The sequence below is a fragment of the Oryzias latipes genome, chromosome 13 (genome assembly GCF_002234675.1).
Source record: "Oryzias latipes chromosome 13, ASM223467v1".
Classification (NCBI taxonomy): Eukaryota; Metazoa; Chordata; class Actinopteri; order Beloniformes; family Adrianichthyidae; genus Oryzias; species Oryzias latipes.
Genome location: NC_019871.2, coordinates 14,419,392 through 14,435,428, shown reverse-complemented (window position 1 = coordinate 14,435,428; position 16,037 = coordinate 14,419,392). Strand labels below are relative to the sequence as shown.

At 38.7% G+C, this 16,037-nt stretch overlaps 1 protein-coding gene across 3 annotated transcripts in view; it reads right to left on the bottom strand.

The window, feature by feature from the left end:
- The window catches only part of LOC105355423, a 31,782-nt gene extending 15,745 nt beyond the window's left edge, over positions 1–16,037 (bottom strand). The window contains exons 1-14 of one of the 3 annotated variants that reach the window (XM_023961804.1): positions 15,943–16,037; positions 15,813–15,845; positions 10,686–10,728; positions 7,361–7,392; positions 5,780–5,956; positions 5,650–5,682; positions 4,841–4,996; positions 4,717–4,743; positions 3,360–3,515; positions 3,236–3,262; positions 1,882–2,037; positions 1,758–1,784; positions 401–556; positions 277–303 (exon numbers count right to left, since the gene is read on the bottom strand). In XM_023961804.1, the coding sequence (XP_023817572.1) occupies positions 277–303; positions 401–556; positions 1,758–1,784; positions 1,882–2,037; positions 3,236–3,262; positions 3,360–3,515; positions 4,717–4,743; positions 4,841–4,996; positions 5,650–5,682; positions 5,780–5,956; positions 7,361–7,392; positions 10,686–10,728; positions 15,813–15,845; positions 15,943–15,976 (1,084 nt within the window). In that variant the 5' untranslated portion in view covers positions 15,977–16,037. Of the gene's footprint in view, positions 1–276; positions 304–400; positions 557–1,757; positions 1,785–1,881; positions 2,038–3,235; positions 3,263–3,359; positions 3,516–4,716; positions 4,744–4,840; positions 4,997–5,084; positions 5,187–5,649; positions 5,683–5,779; positions 5,957–7,360; positions 7,393–10,685; positions 10,729–15,812; positions 15,846–15,942 lie in introns of those variants that run through there. The other 2 variants (XM_023961806.1, XM_023961807.1) reach the window with 2 other exon arrangements.

Sequence of the window (16,037 nt, the reverse complement as noted above, 5' to 3'; positions counted from 1 at the left end):
GCAACTTCTCATGAACTCCCGCAGCTCTGCAGAAACTATGTCCTAGATAACGACACAGGTTTTTTGCTTTTGGCTAAAAACAGCATAATCAAAATTAAAAGACCACTAGGAACTCTTTTGCAAGAGATCAAAAGTTGATCGGAGTGGGACTTTAAAAACACCAAAAACATATATTTCGGTCTGGGCCTATAAGCAGGCTGCTGGGGTTTTTGAAATTTAACTCAGTTTTTTAATGCAGTTGATTTTCATAGTGACAAACAGATTCACTTCACTCACCACATGGTTCAGTCTCGGAATTACTCCCTATAGGCACAGAAATATTTACAACAAAGTCAATATTCTTTCATAACTTATCTGTTGTCAATACAATAGTCTGTTGACACACAATTTTGGGGCTGACCTGTAATATTTTGCACTTGAAGGTCTTCGGAGCATCTCTGAGTCCTTTTGTGGTACTGATTGCGACCACAACACAAGTGGTCTTCAGACATTTTTTTCAGAATTGTCTTGTTACTAGTCGGACCACAGCACAGCTCCGTTGTCTTATTATACACACCTGTGGAAAAGAGGGAACTCTTAAAGCCACAAGTGTAAGTGACCACGCAACCACCGCTCTAATCATATTTTTTATCTATTGTAAAAGCGTTCCCAGTGGTCTTTAAATATGCCGTATTTTGCCCAAAAACCTAAGCAATATTGGAGCTATCCAGCCGTACAGCTTTGAGCCACATGTCAGCTCAGACGAGGAAAACAAAGACCTGCAGTACGTGAATCTATTTGTCTGCAAGTGGATGCATCTGAATAGAGAGGAGCAGGAAACTTGTGGCCCACCAACTGTAGCACTTGTGTCACTGCTACAGGCTTTTTCCATCTAGAATTCTTCGTCTGCTGGTGATTCACAATGATTTCAAAATAAAAATTCTTTAAAAAAAACGCAATTTATCCTTTATTTCTTTTTACATACGTCTGTCATCATAGGAAAAATGCCACAAGAACATGTTAAGAACACACTCCAAGGAAAATTGTGTTTTGGTGTTTTTAACATGTTCTTCTAGCATTTTTCTCATGATAAAGGACACATAAAATAATTTAAGATTAAAACTGCATTTATGAGTATTTCCTAATTTTAAATCATGATGGATCAGGAGCAGAGGGAAACCTGTGGTTTGAAAAAGCTCAGGTTTATGATAAAGCAGCTAAATGGGCGGGCCAACGTCTCCCTGCTCCGCTCCATTCTGATGCATCTACCTGCAGACAAACAGATCTATGAATGTCTTTGTTTTCGTCGTCCGAGCTGACATCAGGCTCAAAACTGTAAGGCTGGATAGCTCCAATATTGCTCAGCATTTTGTTGAACTGGTAATGTTAGCTTGGGGTTGTATGGGGCTGTAAGATAGCAGGAGAGAGTGTAAACAAAGGATTGACTGGATATATACAGAGGCCTACTTTTACATGAACAGTCCACCCCCACAACTCAGAGGGCAACTTCTCATGAACTCCCGCAGCTCTGCAGAAACTATGTCCTAGATAACGACACAGGTTTTTTGCTTTTGGCTAAAAACAGCATAATCAAAATTAAAAGACCACTAGGAACTCTTTTGCAAGAGATCAAAAGTTGATCGGAGTGGGACTTTAAAAACACCAAAAACATATATTTCGGTCTGGGCCTATAAGCAGGCTGCTGGGGTTTTTGAAATTTAACTCAGTTTTTTAATGCAGTTGATTTTCATAGTGACAAACAGATTCACTTCACTCACCACATGGTTCAGTCTCGGAATTACTCCCTATAGGCACAGAAATATTTACAACAAAGTCAATATTCTTTCATAACTTATCTGTTGTCAATACAATAGTCTGTTGACACACAATTTTGGGGCTGACCTGTAATATTTTGCACTTGAAGGTCTTCGGAGCATCTCTGAGTCCTTTTGTGGTACTGATTGCGACCACAACACAAGTGGTCTTCAGACATTTTTTTCAGAATTGTCTTGTTACTAGTCGGACCACAGCACAGCTCCGTTGTCTTATTATACACACCTGTGGAAAAGAGGGAACTCTTAAAGCCACAAGTGTAAGTGACCACGCAACCACCGCTCTAATCATATTTTTTATCTATTGTAAAAGCGTTCCCAGTGGTCTTTAAATATGCCGTATTTTGCCCAAAAACTTAAGCAATATTGGAGCTATCCAGCCATACAGCTTTGAGCCACATGTCAGCTCAGACGAGGAAAACAAAGACCTGCAGTACGTGAATCTATTTGTCTGCAAGTGGATGCATCTGAATAGAGAGGAGCAGGAAACTTGTGGCCCACCAACTGTAGCACTTGTGTCACTGCTACAGGCTTTTTCCATCTAGAATTCTTCGTCTGCTGGTGATTCACAATGATTTCAAAATAAAAATTCTTTAAAAAAAACGCAATTTATCCTTTATTTCTTTTTACATACGTCTGTCATCATAGGAAAAATGCCACAAGAACATGTTAAGAACACACTCCAAGGAAAATTGTGTTTTGGTGTTTTTAACATGTTCTTCTAGCATTTTTCTCATGATAAAGGACACATAAAATAATTTAAGATTAAAACTGCATTCATGAGTATTTCTTATTTTTAAATCATGATGGATCAGGAGCAGAGGGAAACCTGTGGTTTGAAAAAGCTCAGGTTTATGATGCAGCAGCTAAATGGGCGGGCCAACGTCTCCCTGCTCCGCTCCATTCTGATGCATCTTGCAGACAAACAGATCTATGAATGTCTTTGTTTTCGTCGTCCGAGCTGACATCAGGCTCAAAACTGTAAGGCTGGATAGCTCCAATATTGCTCAGCATTTTGTTGAACTGGTAATGTTAGCTTGGGGTTGTATGGGGCTGTAAGATAGCAGGAGTGAGTGTAAACAAAGGATTGACTGGATATATACAGAGGCCTACTTTTACATGAACAGTCCACCCCCACAACTCAGAGGGCAACTTCTCATGAACTCCCGCAGCTCTGCAGAAACTATGTCCTAGATAACGACACAGGTTTTTTGCTTTTGGCTAAAAACAGCATAATCAAAATTAAAAGACCACTAGGAACTCTTTTGCAAGAGATCAAAAGTTGATCGGAGTGGGACTTTAAAAACACCAAAAACATATATTTCGGTCTGGGCCTATAAGCAGGCTGCTGGGGTTTTTGAAATTTAACTCAGTTTTTTAATGCAGTTGATTTTCATAGTGACAAACAGATTCACTTCACTCACCACATGGTTCAGTCTCGGAATTACTCCCTATAGGCACAGAAATATTTACAACAAAGTCAATATTCTTTCATAACTTATCTGTTGTCAATACAATAGTCTGTTGACACACAATTTTGGGGCTGACCTGTAATATTTTGCACTTGAAGGTCTTCGGAGCATCTCTGAGTCCTTTTGTGGTACTGATTGCGACCACAACACAAGTGGTCTTCAGACATTTTTTTCAGAATTGTCTTGTTACTAGTCGGACCACAGCACAGCTCCGTTGTCTTATTATACACACCTGTGGAAAAGAGGGAACTCTTAAAGCCACAAGTGTAAGTGACCACGCAACCACCGCTCTAATCATATTTTTTATCTATTGTAAAAGCGTTCCCAGTGGTCTTTAAATATGCCGTATTTTGCCCAAAAACCTAAGCAATATTGGAGCTATCCAGCCGTACAGCTTTGAGCCACATGTCAGCTCAGACGAGGAAAACAAAGACCTGCAGTACGTGAATCTATTTGTCTGCAAGTGGATGCATCTGAATAGAGAGGAGCAGGAAACTTGTGGCCCACCAACTGTAGCACTTGTGTCACTGCTACAGGCTTTTTCCATCTAGAATTCTTCGTCTGCTGGTGATTCACAATGATTTCAAAATAAAAATTCTTTAAAAAAAACGCAATTTATCCTTTATTTCTTTTTACATACGTCTGTCATCATAGGAAAAATGCCACAAGAACATGTTAAGAACACACTCCAAGGAAAATTGTGTTTTGGTGTTTTTAACATGTTCTTCTAGCATTTTTCTCATGATAAAGGACACATAAAATAATTTAAGATTAAAACTGCATTTATGAGTATTTCCTAATTTTAAATCATGATGGATCAGGAGCAGAGGGAAACCTGTGGTTTGAAAAAGCTCAGGTTTATGATGCAGCAGCTAAATGGGCGGGCCAACGTCTCCCTGCTCCGCTCCATTCTGATGCATCTACCTGCAGACAAACAGATCTATGAATGTCTTTGTTTTCGTCGTCCGAGCTGACATCAGGCTCAAAACTGTAAGGCTGGATAGCTCCAATATTGCTCAGCATTTTGTTGAACTGGTAATGTTAGCTTGGGGTTGTATGGGGCTGTAAGATAGCAGGAGAGAGTGTAAACAAAGGATTGACTGGATATATACAGAGGCCTACTTTTACATGAACAGTCCACCCCCACAACTCAGAGGGCAACTTCTCATGAACTCCCGCAGCTCTGCAGAAACTATGTCCTAGATAACGACACAGGTTTTTTGCTTTTGGCTAAAAACAGCATAATCAAAATTAAAAGACCACTAGGAACTCTTTTGCAAGAGATCAAAAGTTGATCGGAGTGGGACTTTAAAAACACCAAAAACATATATTTCGGTCTGGGCCTATAAGCAGGCTGCTGGGGGTTTTAAAATTCAACTCAGTTTTTTAATGCAGTTGATTTTCATAGTGACAAACAGATTCACTTCACTCACCACATGGTTCAGTCTCGGAATTACTCCCTATAGGCACAGAAATATTTACAACAAAGTCAATATTCTTTCATAACTTATCTGCTGTCAATACAATAGTCTGTTGACACACAATTTTGGGGCTGACCTGTAATATTTTGCACTTGAAGGTCTTCGGAGCATCTCTGAGTCCTTTTGTGGTACTGATTGCGACCACAACACAAGTGGTCTTCAGACATTTTTTTCAGAATTGTCTTGTTACTAGTCGGACCACAGCACAGCTCCGTTGTCTTATTATACACACCTGTGGAAAAGAGGAAAACTCTTAAAGCCACAAGTGTAAGTGACCACGCAACCAGTTTATCCATCCATCTATAAAGCTTCGTACACACCAGGCAATTAATGTGCCATTAAGAACATGCCAAAATGCACATTCTTGATTGCATCTTTAGCCGATGGCTTCTTCTTCTTGTGCGTTATTTATTGTCCACCACCTGCAGTTGGTAGAGGCTTAGTGCAAAATGTTGTAGCGGTACAAATCACATGAATCCTACCCCAGGCTTTTTCTTTCAGAGCTCTACATAAGGCTTGGTGTCATGTTAATACCGAACAGGAAAAAACCGGAAATTATTTATTTCTCCTCTGTATTTGCTTTTCACACGGATGGCACTTCAGTGAATTAAAAGAGACGCCATCCATAACTCACTTCCGAATCCAAATCCCTGATTGGTTACAGTTTGACCTGGTTTAACTTGCAATGCCCTTGTGCATTTTGTATGTAGGGGCCTGAAAACTGTCATAACAACATGCATAGCTACGTGTGAGCTCAGGAGTTTTGAAATCACACGTTTATACGCGTTAACGTTGACATTTCATTAAAAGTGGCCGCCTGCTGAGGGTGGTGTGAACATAGCTTGATACTTCAGAAATGCTTGTCTTGTGATTCACTTCACTCACCACTGCCACATTTTCCAATCTCTGCCGTTCTTTCTATAGGCACAAAAATGTTTACAACAAAGTTGATATTCTTTCATAACTTATCTGCTGCCAATTAAATAGCATGTTGACACAAAATCTTGGGGCTGACCTGTATTCTTGTTGTCATTGTTTGTTAGATTTTCCACTTGGAGGTTGTCGGAGCAGCTCTGAGTCTGACTGTTGAACTGTTTGTGACCACAACATAAGTGGTTTTTGAACTTCTTTTCTAGGATGTTTTTGTCAATTTCTGGACCACACCAACGCTGACTGTTTGGATCAAATGTATCTGAAAGACAAATCATAAAGAGGTAGTTATAGATGCTAAATGATGCAAACTCCAGGAGAACACAACCAGGATTGGACGATTTCAGGGTAAGTCTGCTGTGTATGTTTGGATTCCTCCTTAAATCTACATTCTCAAGCTTTGTGCATGAAAGGAAAGCATGAAATAATGAACATAAATATCTGAAACCAGTTTCCTTTTGAGAAGGAATCCTGAAATCTAAGTGGATGGAAGCTAAGTTGATCCGAGGTGATTTATTAAAAATAAGGGGGGGGGGGGTACTTTTAGACTTAAGTAAAGAAAGTTAAAAAAAATTTACATTAAATAGTGTCCATGTTTGAGGATTTACAATGTTTCCATAATATGACTTTATAAATAAAATAAATCTTCTCCTCCTTGATGGTAAAAGTGTGAATGGTGTATACTAATACATCACTTTACTACCTTCTTTGAAGACACAAAGTGCTTTACATTAATTTAAGTCACCTTTCTCCTTTAAAATGTCCAAAGTAAAATATCATCATATCATATTGTATCATACCTTTGACCTTTAGTCAAATATCTATTCAAAACAAGACTGTTGACTGTTGATCTGCTACTATTTCCTGAAAACCACTAAAGTTTTTAAAGACTTTGACAGTGACCTGCAAAGCCTCCATTAATGCAAGCATGGTTCAGAAAATAGGAAAAGAAGAAAATAGAAAAATGTGGTATGTGGTTAGAGTGCAATCTAATTTTTTATGTTCCTCATAAGCATGTATACAATAGAATTACCTTTTCCGCAACATTTAGCCATGGCTGCAAGCTTGATCTTTATCATGCTGCTACAGCATATTTCTTTGCGTGGGTTGTACGCCTATCGCTTACAGTATGCAAACACCTAACTCTCACAGAGAGAAATAACCTATGGAGGTGCATGGATGACTTAATTTGTACTTCTCTTTCATCTGTTTATTGGTCATCATGTTGAAATCCAATAAACTTGATTCTAGAGCCTGAAGGCTGTTACTCCTTAAAGTGGATCAGCTTAAAGAAACACGGATCATTTATCCTGACTGCAATGGGAGCCAAGAATTCTGTGCTGATATTGGACTAGAGTAGAGAAATAGATTGTGTTAATAAAGTAACTTCCTTGTGAGTATTCATGAATATCAGTCATCAGAATCAGAAATGTGTTTGCTCTGAAACAAATAAATGTTGATCATTTTGGTTTATGAATATTTCTTTTTTTTTCTCTCTCTAATACACCTTACATTTTGTTTTAATCATATACTCTACATCAAATGCATTACCTCTGAAAAATGAATGGTTTATTTTCTCTGAACCATTCATTCAGTGGTTTGTTTTTCATGGCACAGCTGCTTGTTCTGTCAGAAATGAGAGCATTATGTCCAAAGGGGAACTTACTTGCAGGATCGTTGTTATGTTTTTCCATTTGTCTGTAAGGAAAAAAAAAACATGATCCTAAACCCTGGTCATCACCAATATCAAAGATTTTATTTATTCGTCAAGAAATAAGCTGACTCAACTCATCCTTTTGCACATTTCTGTCTGTTATTATAGTGCCCTCTGATGGACTAAAGTGTAACAACACTTAAATTGGACTTATCTGTTTAATGGAAAGGATTTGAATTGGAACTAAGCAGGAAGCACAAATGGATAAATATAAATAAATGAATAAAGGTTTGATTACAAAATATTTGCAATTTGTAATTTATGTGCAACGTTTGGTCTTCAGAATTATCTAATTGTCCAAATGTTTTTAAACCAGTCCTCAAAGTTATAGAGTAAGTTATTTCAATTAGCACAACCTCACAGTCTTTGTTAAAATAAGATTTAAAAAAAAACTAAGTAACATTGATAAATATTTCTAAGACACTAAAATTGACATTGAAATAAGATTAACATATACTCTCTTATAGTGTAGCATTGTCTTAGTCCGTCCAGATCCAAATCTTAAAACCAGTTTATAAATTGCATGAATTAGTAATCTGCATGGCTAGATATAAAGAAGGTTCAAATTTGAGGTTTAAAATGTAAAAAAAAAAAGGGAACAAGAAACCAAACCTTTTGAGCAGGCACTTTCTCTAAAACAACAATTTCAACTAAATGGACTCTTCATCAGCTTATGAAAAGTTTAGGACCATCACACAAACATTGGTATTTCTTCCTCTACTATGCCATGTAGAAAACATTTCAGGTGGGAACACTTTGTCATGCCACTAACATTGGAAGCTATCCGGACAACCAAGGTAGTTTTTTTTCTCATCAAAGAAGATAACTTTCTTCCACTTTTAAATGTCCCATCCTTGGTGTTTCCTTGCAAAGTCCAATGGGGAAGCTCCTGGTGTTGATACCAACACCAGTGATGGTCTTAATTTGCGTCAAGGACCATAATGTACGTATCTTGCCAGACGGTCCTGTGGATCATCTGGTGAATTTTTTCAAGAGAGGACCAGATCAAAAGTCCTCGACCATAACCGGACGTCCCCCTTTCTTGCTTGAAAAAAACTTTACTTTTACTGGTGACCCTGGCAGTTACATTTTTCTCATTTTAAGCTTTTATATAAGTTTTTTTTTTACTATTCTGAACACTTTTGGGTTAGTTTTAGGGTAACTTCTATAATTTCCGCTTCTGGCTGATGATGTCAGGTGCCATCTTGTCTGCAGCCAGGTCCCTCTGAATTTCTATGGGGTCTGCCACTTGACTTTCTTGATCTGTAACCCTCAGGAACATTTAAATAAATCCAAACGACTGTGTTACTGCGCCCAACTTCAGCAGCGATGGCAAGTTGTGAGAGGCTTTACTTATGAAGCTCAACAATCCTGTCAGATTCACAGAAATTGAGCATTTTTGCCTTTGACATCAAAAACCCTTGACAGGAAGATTACTTTTTAGAAAATGACAGAATGAAATTTACTGTGCAAATTGTGTAATTTAAATGCTGTGGTCTATCACCCCATGAATAGTCCTTTTTATTTAAATTGTTTGTTTTATAATAAATTGTCAGCAAAAAAATATTTGTTGTCTTGCTCGCCTTTCTTCTTTTTGCATTTTGAAGCTAGATTTAGATTCTTGTCATGGTCCATTTGTACAAAATGCAAATTCTTGCATTTTTTTAACTGGTCTTAAGATTTTGACAAGGAGTATATGAAATATATAGATTTGCGGCCAAACCACTCATATACATTTTTTTAAGGAGACATAACTAGCCGTTATGCAGACTTCAATGTTTCGATATATATTTCGAGAAAAATGATGGAGTTGTTGAACAGTCCTCTGAATTATCCAAACCTCCTTATTTTCTGATGTTTGCCTTCAGTGTCACCAGGTTGCCATGTCTAGATGGGCATCCGGTTGAAAAAGACATATAGACAAAAAAAAACTAGCAAACGTTAAGAATGAGCATGTATGGCCCTGGCCTGGGTGGCGGTCTTGGTCGCCCGGGGGGCGGTTGTTCCCTGCCTGTTCCCGGTGGCGCTGGGGGAATTCCGGCTGCCGCTGCTGCTGCGGCGGGGGTATGGGTGTGGGGGTGGCTGGGCGCTCCTCCTCCTTCTTTTCACATTCCACCATCCATTTTAGAAGAACATAAACACTCACCTGAGCACAGGTGTTAGCTCACCTTTGCACTAATAGTTTGCATGATTGAATGAATGAAAGATTTCACACTAGTTGGTTTAAAGGCATAGGTATGCGTTCGTGAACACTATCTGTTTTGTGTGCATGTTGACATGTGGACATTTCTGCGGCTAGCAGGTGTGTTGATAATATTTGAGTGTGTGTGAACAGGCCCCGCCCTTTTTGTACTACATTTGAACCGTACCGTAACGATAAACAACCAGTAAACCTGTCTGCTCTATGCTGCTTCATGGTCTTACCCCCCTTCCCCTCCTATTATCACCCTCCTACCCCCCCCTCTCTCTTGTTCCCCTCTTTCCTTTTCCGTCCGGTCCAACACCAAAGATTTTCAAACATGATTGAAATTAATAAAGTTTGGCCTCAATTACAAAAGGGGTTTATTCAGACATACCTTTGGTTTGTCTGAAGATGAATAACCCCTCTTGTTAGAATAAAATATGTCCAACACAAGAGGCCCTCAGCTCTCATCTGTTTGCCTAGCTGTTGGACAGGACAAGTTAAAAAAAAAAAAAAAAAAAAAAAAAAAAAAAAAAAAAAAAAAAAAAAAAAAAAAAAAAAAAAAAGAATGAGCATGTATGAGCAATCAACTATGGAAACCTTCACTATTGCCATTGTAGATATTTTGTTGACCAGTGAAGTTGCTCATTAACAAATAATATCCAACTGTCTGTTGCCTGCATTTATTAGATGTTTCATTTGCCATGTGAGCCTGCGTCTCGCCCACACACACAGAATGCATTCCTTCCACTTCCTCCTCATCTGCAGCTGCCCTCTGTCAAATCTTTTTTTTCTGAAAAGTGGTGCTTCTTTTGCAATCCTTACTTTGCCTCTGCATTTTACATGACGGGAAAGCGGGTGACCACATAAAAGTGCCCAATTGAGTATAAAGAGATTGGCAGCTGGTACACATTTCACCAAAATATCTATTATCTATTACTGTAAGGTTTTTGTTTGCACAGAAAGTTGGCTGCTTCGAGTGAATAATTCAATATTGAACATACGCTTTGGTTCCCATCCCAGCCACAGGTTTTTCTGCTTTTCCTAGCTGCCTTTATACACATTTAGAAAAAGAGGATGAATGGAGAAACTCACGTTTTAGCTTTGTTTCCAGGGGCGTGTGCTTCCAAGATGAGGTCTGCCAACAAAAACATTTTGCAAGTTTGTTAAATGACTCAACTTCTGAACTAAGTTTTTATACAGTTTTGCATTAAATACAGGATGATGGCAAATGGCCTAAATGTGTCAAGAATGTGCACTGGTCACAACTTCTTCATTCAGGATGCAGTCCAAGTCTGTGTAACCAGAAACATAAAAAATCTGTGGAACAAGTTTTCAGTCGTTTTTGATCCCAGAGATGCACCTTTACAACCTAAAGTTTGCTCAAGAATTACAACACCCACACACAGTACAATACTTTTTATATGTAAAATAAAATAGCTGTCACCCTGGGACTAATTTGCTGAAGCAACGAAATGATGATGAAATAGGAAAAGAGTTACTGACGATGTTTAGCTACAAGGAAACAGGAGGAGAAATTTAAGTCAGTAATTTTGATGCAGTAGTTGACTCAGATCTGAGCTGTTCCAACAAAGCCTCAAACTTTGTTCTGCCAAATTGCCGGTTTTCATCCATCCACCTTCTTAACCCAATAAATCCCTTTCGGGCTCACGGGGTAGCGGGAGCCTGTCCTGGCTACTGTTGAGCGAAAGTGGAATACACCCTGGAGCAACAAAGAAATGAGTACAAAAAAACACTGACATGCAATTGACTCCTTACAAAAAGACCATTATTGTCCACAAAAGATGTGACTTACTTTTATTTTTAAAACTGAATTAAGAAGCTAAACTGGTTAACATGGACAGGCTTGGACGACCCAACATACAGTTTAACTGTAATCTGACCTACTCATATTCCAGTGACGTGCGGTGAGGTTGATGGCTGGTGAGGCACTGGGTATTCTACAGTTAGATTTACAATTGTGCAATATGCACAAAATTGTGCAAATATGTGCAAATACAAAAAAATACAGAATGTCAGCATTTATAAATCTGCATACTTTGACAATACGTTTTGTTATTCATTTGTATGTTGTTTGGAAATGAAAATTACATGTATATATGTACATATACACTTGGGTAGGGCACTGGACTCTGATGGTGGGAAAGTAAGGGCTTAGGGTAAAGGGGGGTGAGAGTTTATAAGATTTTTCTTCTTCTCACTCCCTTTTGGACTGGTGTTTATATCATTTTGTTTTGTTTTGTTTTGTATAATTTACTTGTCTTTTTCTTGTTTTTGTAAGTTTTGTCTCGTTCTTGTCTTATTCTGTTATTTTACATTTGTTTCACTAGTCCAAAATAAAAAAAGACTACTACTACTACTACTACAATTGCAACAACTGAATATTTCACCATTCACCAACAGCTGGTAACAGCAAGATAAACACAAGAACAAATGTGTCCTACAGATAATATTTGTTTTATAGACATGGATAGAACACTCTTCTACTGTATAATTTTGTTCGGCACACATTTAATTTTGACCCTCAATAACTATTTCTGGTATTTTTCCAACTTCAAATTCTGGTGCTTTAAACAGTGTTATCAAATGTTGTCTGTGAAAATGATAATATATATAAATATTTTAGGCTTAAAATTTTGTTTTCTGGTACTCAGATTTTTTCGACCTACTCCCATTTTCTTAAAAAAAATAAAATAAAATTGAAAACCATGTTTGGCCTTACTTTTTGAGTCCATGTGCTGATCCTTCTGCACAAAATGCTCTATGACCCTGTTGTAAAATCATCCTTATTTTCCTTTAGTTTAATGAGTCTCTCCCTCTCAATGGGGATTATGGCCAATGAAGAAAGACGTCCTTGATCTGTTCTGTTTCTACTGTTGGTTTTTATTCTTTGTAATAAGGGGAATGACCTCACCACTGATGCTGTTGTAGCTGGTAGAGTGAGAGCCAGCTGGAGTAACTGTGTTGCCTCTGGACCAGTCTGGATTAGCTTCCAGCAGCTTGAACTGCTTCTGGTAATGCACAAGTACGGCTACAAAGCAGCTGTCAGCTCACGTCTGCCCCCTAGCAAGGCTCGCCTAACCAGCAGCCTTTTCTTTGCACTCACAGTCAGCGCTCTGACCGCACTTTTGGGTCTAACTGGCTACAGCAGACATTACATCCCCAACTACACAGGATTGACCCAACCACTCCATGGCATGGTCAAACAACAAGGCATGAGGAACCTCAAAGCAAACCTGCACTGGACCACAGAGGCAGAAACTGCTTTAAACTAAAACAGGCCTTGGATCCAGCCTCTGAGCTGGCCACTCCAGACTATAATAGCATGTTCTTTCTTGATGTTTGCACCTTTTGCGACATCTTCTTTTCCAGAGAAAAGTGGGAAGTAGAGTGGTACTTTTATACCTAAGCGTTAAGTTAGACAACGTGGAAAAGAGACATCACAAATGCACCAAACTCGCAAGCTACTCCAGGATTTTTGTGTTTGTAACACATATGTTTCGCATGCGTTGTGTCTCATTTCCTTTTTCCCTATCAGTTATTGACATAGCTGTCAATAAATCAGCCTGCTGATTGCTCTAGATCAGGGGTGTCAAACGTACGGCCCGCGGCCCGTATCCGGCCCGAAATGTGCTTTACTCTGGCCCAGACATGAAGAGTAAAAATCAAAAGGATGTTTAAAAAAGAAAGCACGTTTCTAGTCCATTCCTGTGGCGAGTTGTGATTTTTTAAAGAAATAACCGAAATGCGCAATTTCGCCACTAGGAGGAGCAAAGGAAAAGCAAAACAGGAGAAACAGCATATTGCTGCATGTGCCAAAAGCAAAGTCTAACAGCTCTGCGTCTGAGTAGTCAATAGTTTGGTTCCCTTTGAGCCTCATCAATGTCACGTTGCTATAAGAAAGATCAGTAGTGACACAATAAACACCAAAATGTTGGCCAAAAGAAATAAAGGTTGTAGTGAAGTCCTGAGCTTTTCAGGCAAAAATGGCAGTTGTATTTGTTCACAGAGCTGAATTCAAAACCTGCATGCTTGGTATGTCATCAACAGGTCCCAGTGCTCAGAGAATATAACATTCAGCACCCTATGAGACTCGCCGTGAAGAAAAGTTTCACCATTTGCAGTTAAGAAAAAATAAGATTTATCAACTTTTAGGTGGACTGATAAATAACTGTCTGCATTTACTGCAGCCGGGATGTCAGTGATGGAGCAGTGACACCTAGCTACCTTATTGCAAAAAAGTTGGTGCAAACATCCAAACCATTTTTAGATGGTGAACTTATTGAAAAATGCTGAAGGCTACAGAAAGGTTGTATCCCAAAAAGCAGTCGACCTTTGCTGGCATGAGTCAGTCAAAGATTACGATTACAGATACAAAATCTCTGAGGAGACTTGGGCGCCAAATGAAGGAATCCAGTCATTTGTTGCATTTTCTGTCGCTATTGATGAAAGCACCGACATCACAAATATATACAGCTGTGCATATTTATTAGATGTGTTGAAGAGACGGTCACAGCGGAGTTTCTGTAGTTGTTGGACACAACAACAGCTGATGACATTGTCAGCTCTCTAGTTACTGTGCTGGACAATGTTGGAGTTAACTGGTCACGTGACATCAGTTTGGTCACTGATGGCGTCCCATTAAAGGTCAGGATGTAGGCAGGTGTTGCCACTGTGTTTTGCACACTTGAATGACAGTAAATGTGTTGCTGCACAGGATTTGAATCCTGATATTGATGGCTGCGTGAAGTTTCAGGAGAGAAAGGGAGGTTAACTCCAAACTCTTATGTTCACAAAAGTTTGCAAGTTTAATTTAGTTTAATTTTTTAATGGTTTGAACATTTACATTTTAGGCAGGTGTTTCATTTTTTTCCGTAGCCCCTCTTGAGTTTATTATAGGGATTGCTTCAGTGTCATATGTAAAATATGTAGTCTGTATAAAATTGAATAGACCTTTTTTTGAAGTGAAATTAATTTTATTTAAGATCCAGTGGCCTCTGTGAATGAATGTGTAATAAGAAATGATTAGGCTACCATGTTGGTTGAGGCATGTTTTCCAATTAAATAAAAAAAACTAAAACAAAGCTGTTATTTTGCCTTTACGTTACTGGTGCGGCCCACTTGAGATCAGAGGGTTGAATGTGTCCCCCTAACCAAAATGAGTTTGACACCCGTGCTCTAGATTCTAACCAATCAAGTCACCACATTTATCTGACATGGTGTCTGCTACCGAGTCTCTATGGCTGAAGAAAATTTCCTTTTTAATGTTATTAAAAATAATTCATACTTTTCTCATTTTTTACCATAGATTGTTTTTATTTAGTCAGATTTGTGAATTTATGGCTGAGGATCTCCTGTAACAGTAAAATAAACTGTAAAGTTTATCTGCTGACATTACGCTTAATCAACACACCTGTGTGTGTAATTTATTTATCCTCTGGAGCAAAATATTGGTAAAAGTTTGATTTTCTTTAAGATCTGTTTGTTAAAGCAAACAGTAAGCCACTTCACTATCTTTATGTATTTGGTCTGAACATTTAGGGAGATGCAATGCAGGTAAGTTTTTATTTATGGAACCTAATAGGAGAAACCTGACGGAAAGCAGCAGCTGAAGCAAGCAAGCTGAGCCGAACTCCACCCCAGACACATCCTCCTCCAAGCATGCTTCGAGTTGCTCCCATTTCAACAACCTTCCTCTGCTCCCCGCCTGTCACTGATCGCTGCACGCTCACTCAGCGTTTCAGTAGGTGCTTCAGCATCCATTTAGACGCAGATTATGCAATGCCTCTTTTTTAACGTTTTAAGAGATACACTTACAGACCCTTTTATTTCACCAACAATTAAGATCAACTTTACGCATCATCAATCAGCACGTTAAGACAGATCACACCATGCACGGCAGCAAAAACAGAAAGTTCCTCCTCATCTGCACTTTTCGTAATTATGTCAGTTCAAATTTAATCTGTCTGTCTGTCTGTCTGTCTGTCTGTCTGTCTGTCTGTCTGTCTGTCTGTCTGTCTGTCTGTCTGTCTGTCTGTCTGTCTGTCTGTCTGTCTATCTATCTATCTGTCTATCTGTCTGTCTGTCTGTCTGTCGAACGCAGCATTAAACATTCTGTATATCTGCAATATGTTCAACTGATCATCCCAATATTCATCCCTCTGGAATGGCCCTCTCTGGAAAACCAAAAGGTCTACTTACCACAAAATATGAGGAAGCAGCAAACCCGCCACACTAGACATTGTAAAAAAAACTTTAATTTGTTTGAATAAAAGATTTATTCTTTTTTCATATTTTTTTCAGAATTCTTTAAGAGTTTAAAAGCACTTACGCATCCACCGATCTCTGATCATTTTTGCGCGCATCTCCTTTGCCTTTGAGACATGTGCAGACAAACATCCCCGGCAATATATTTTTCTCCCCCCA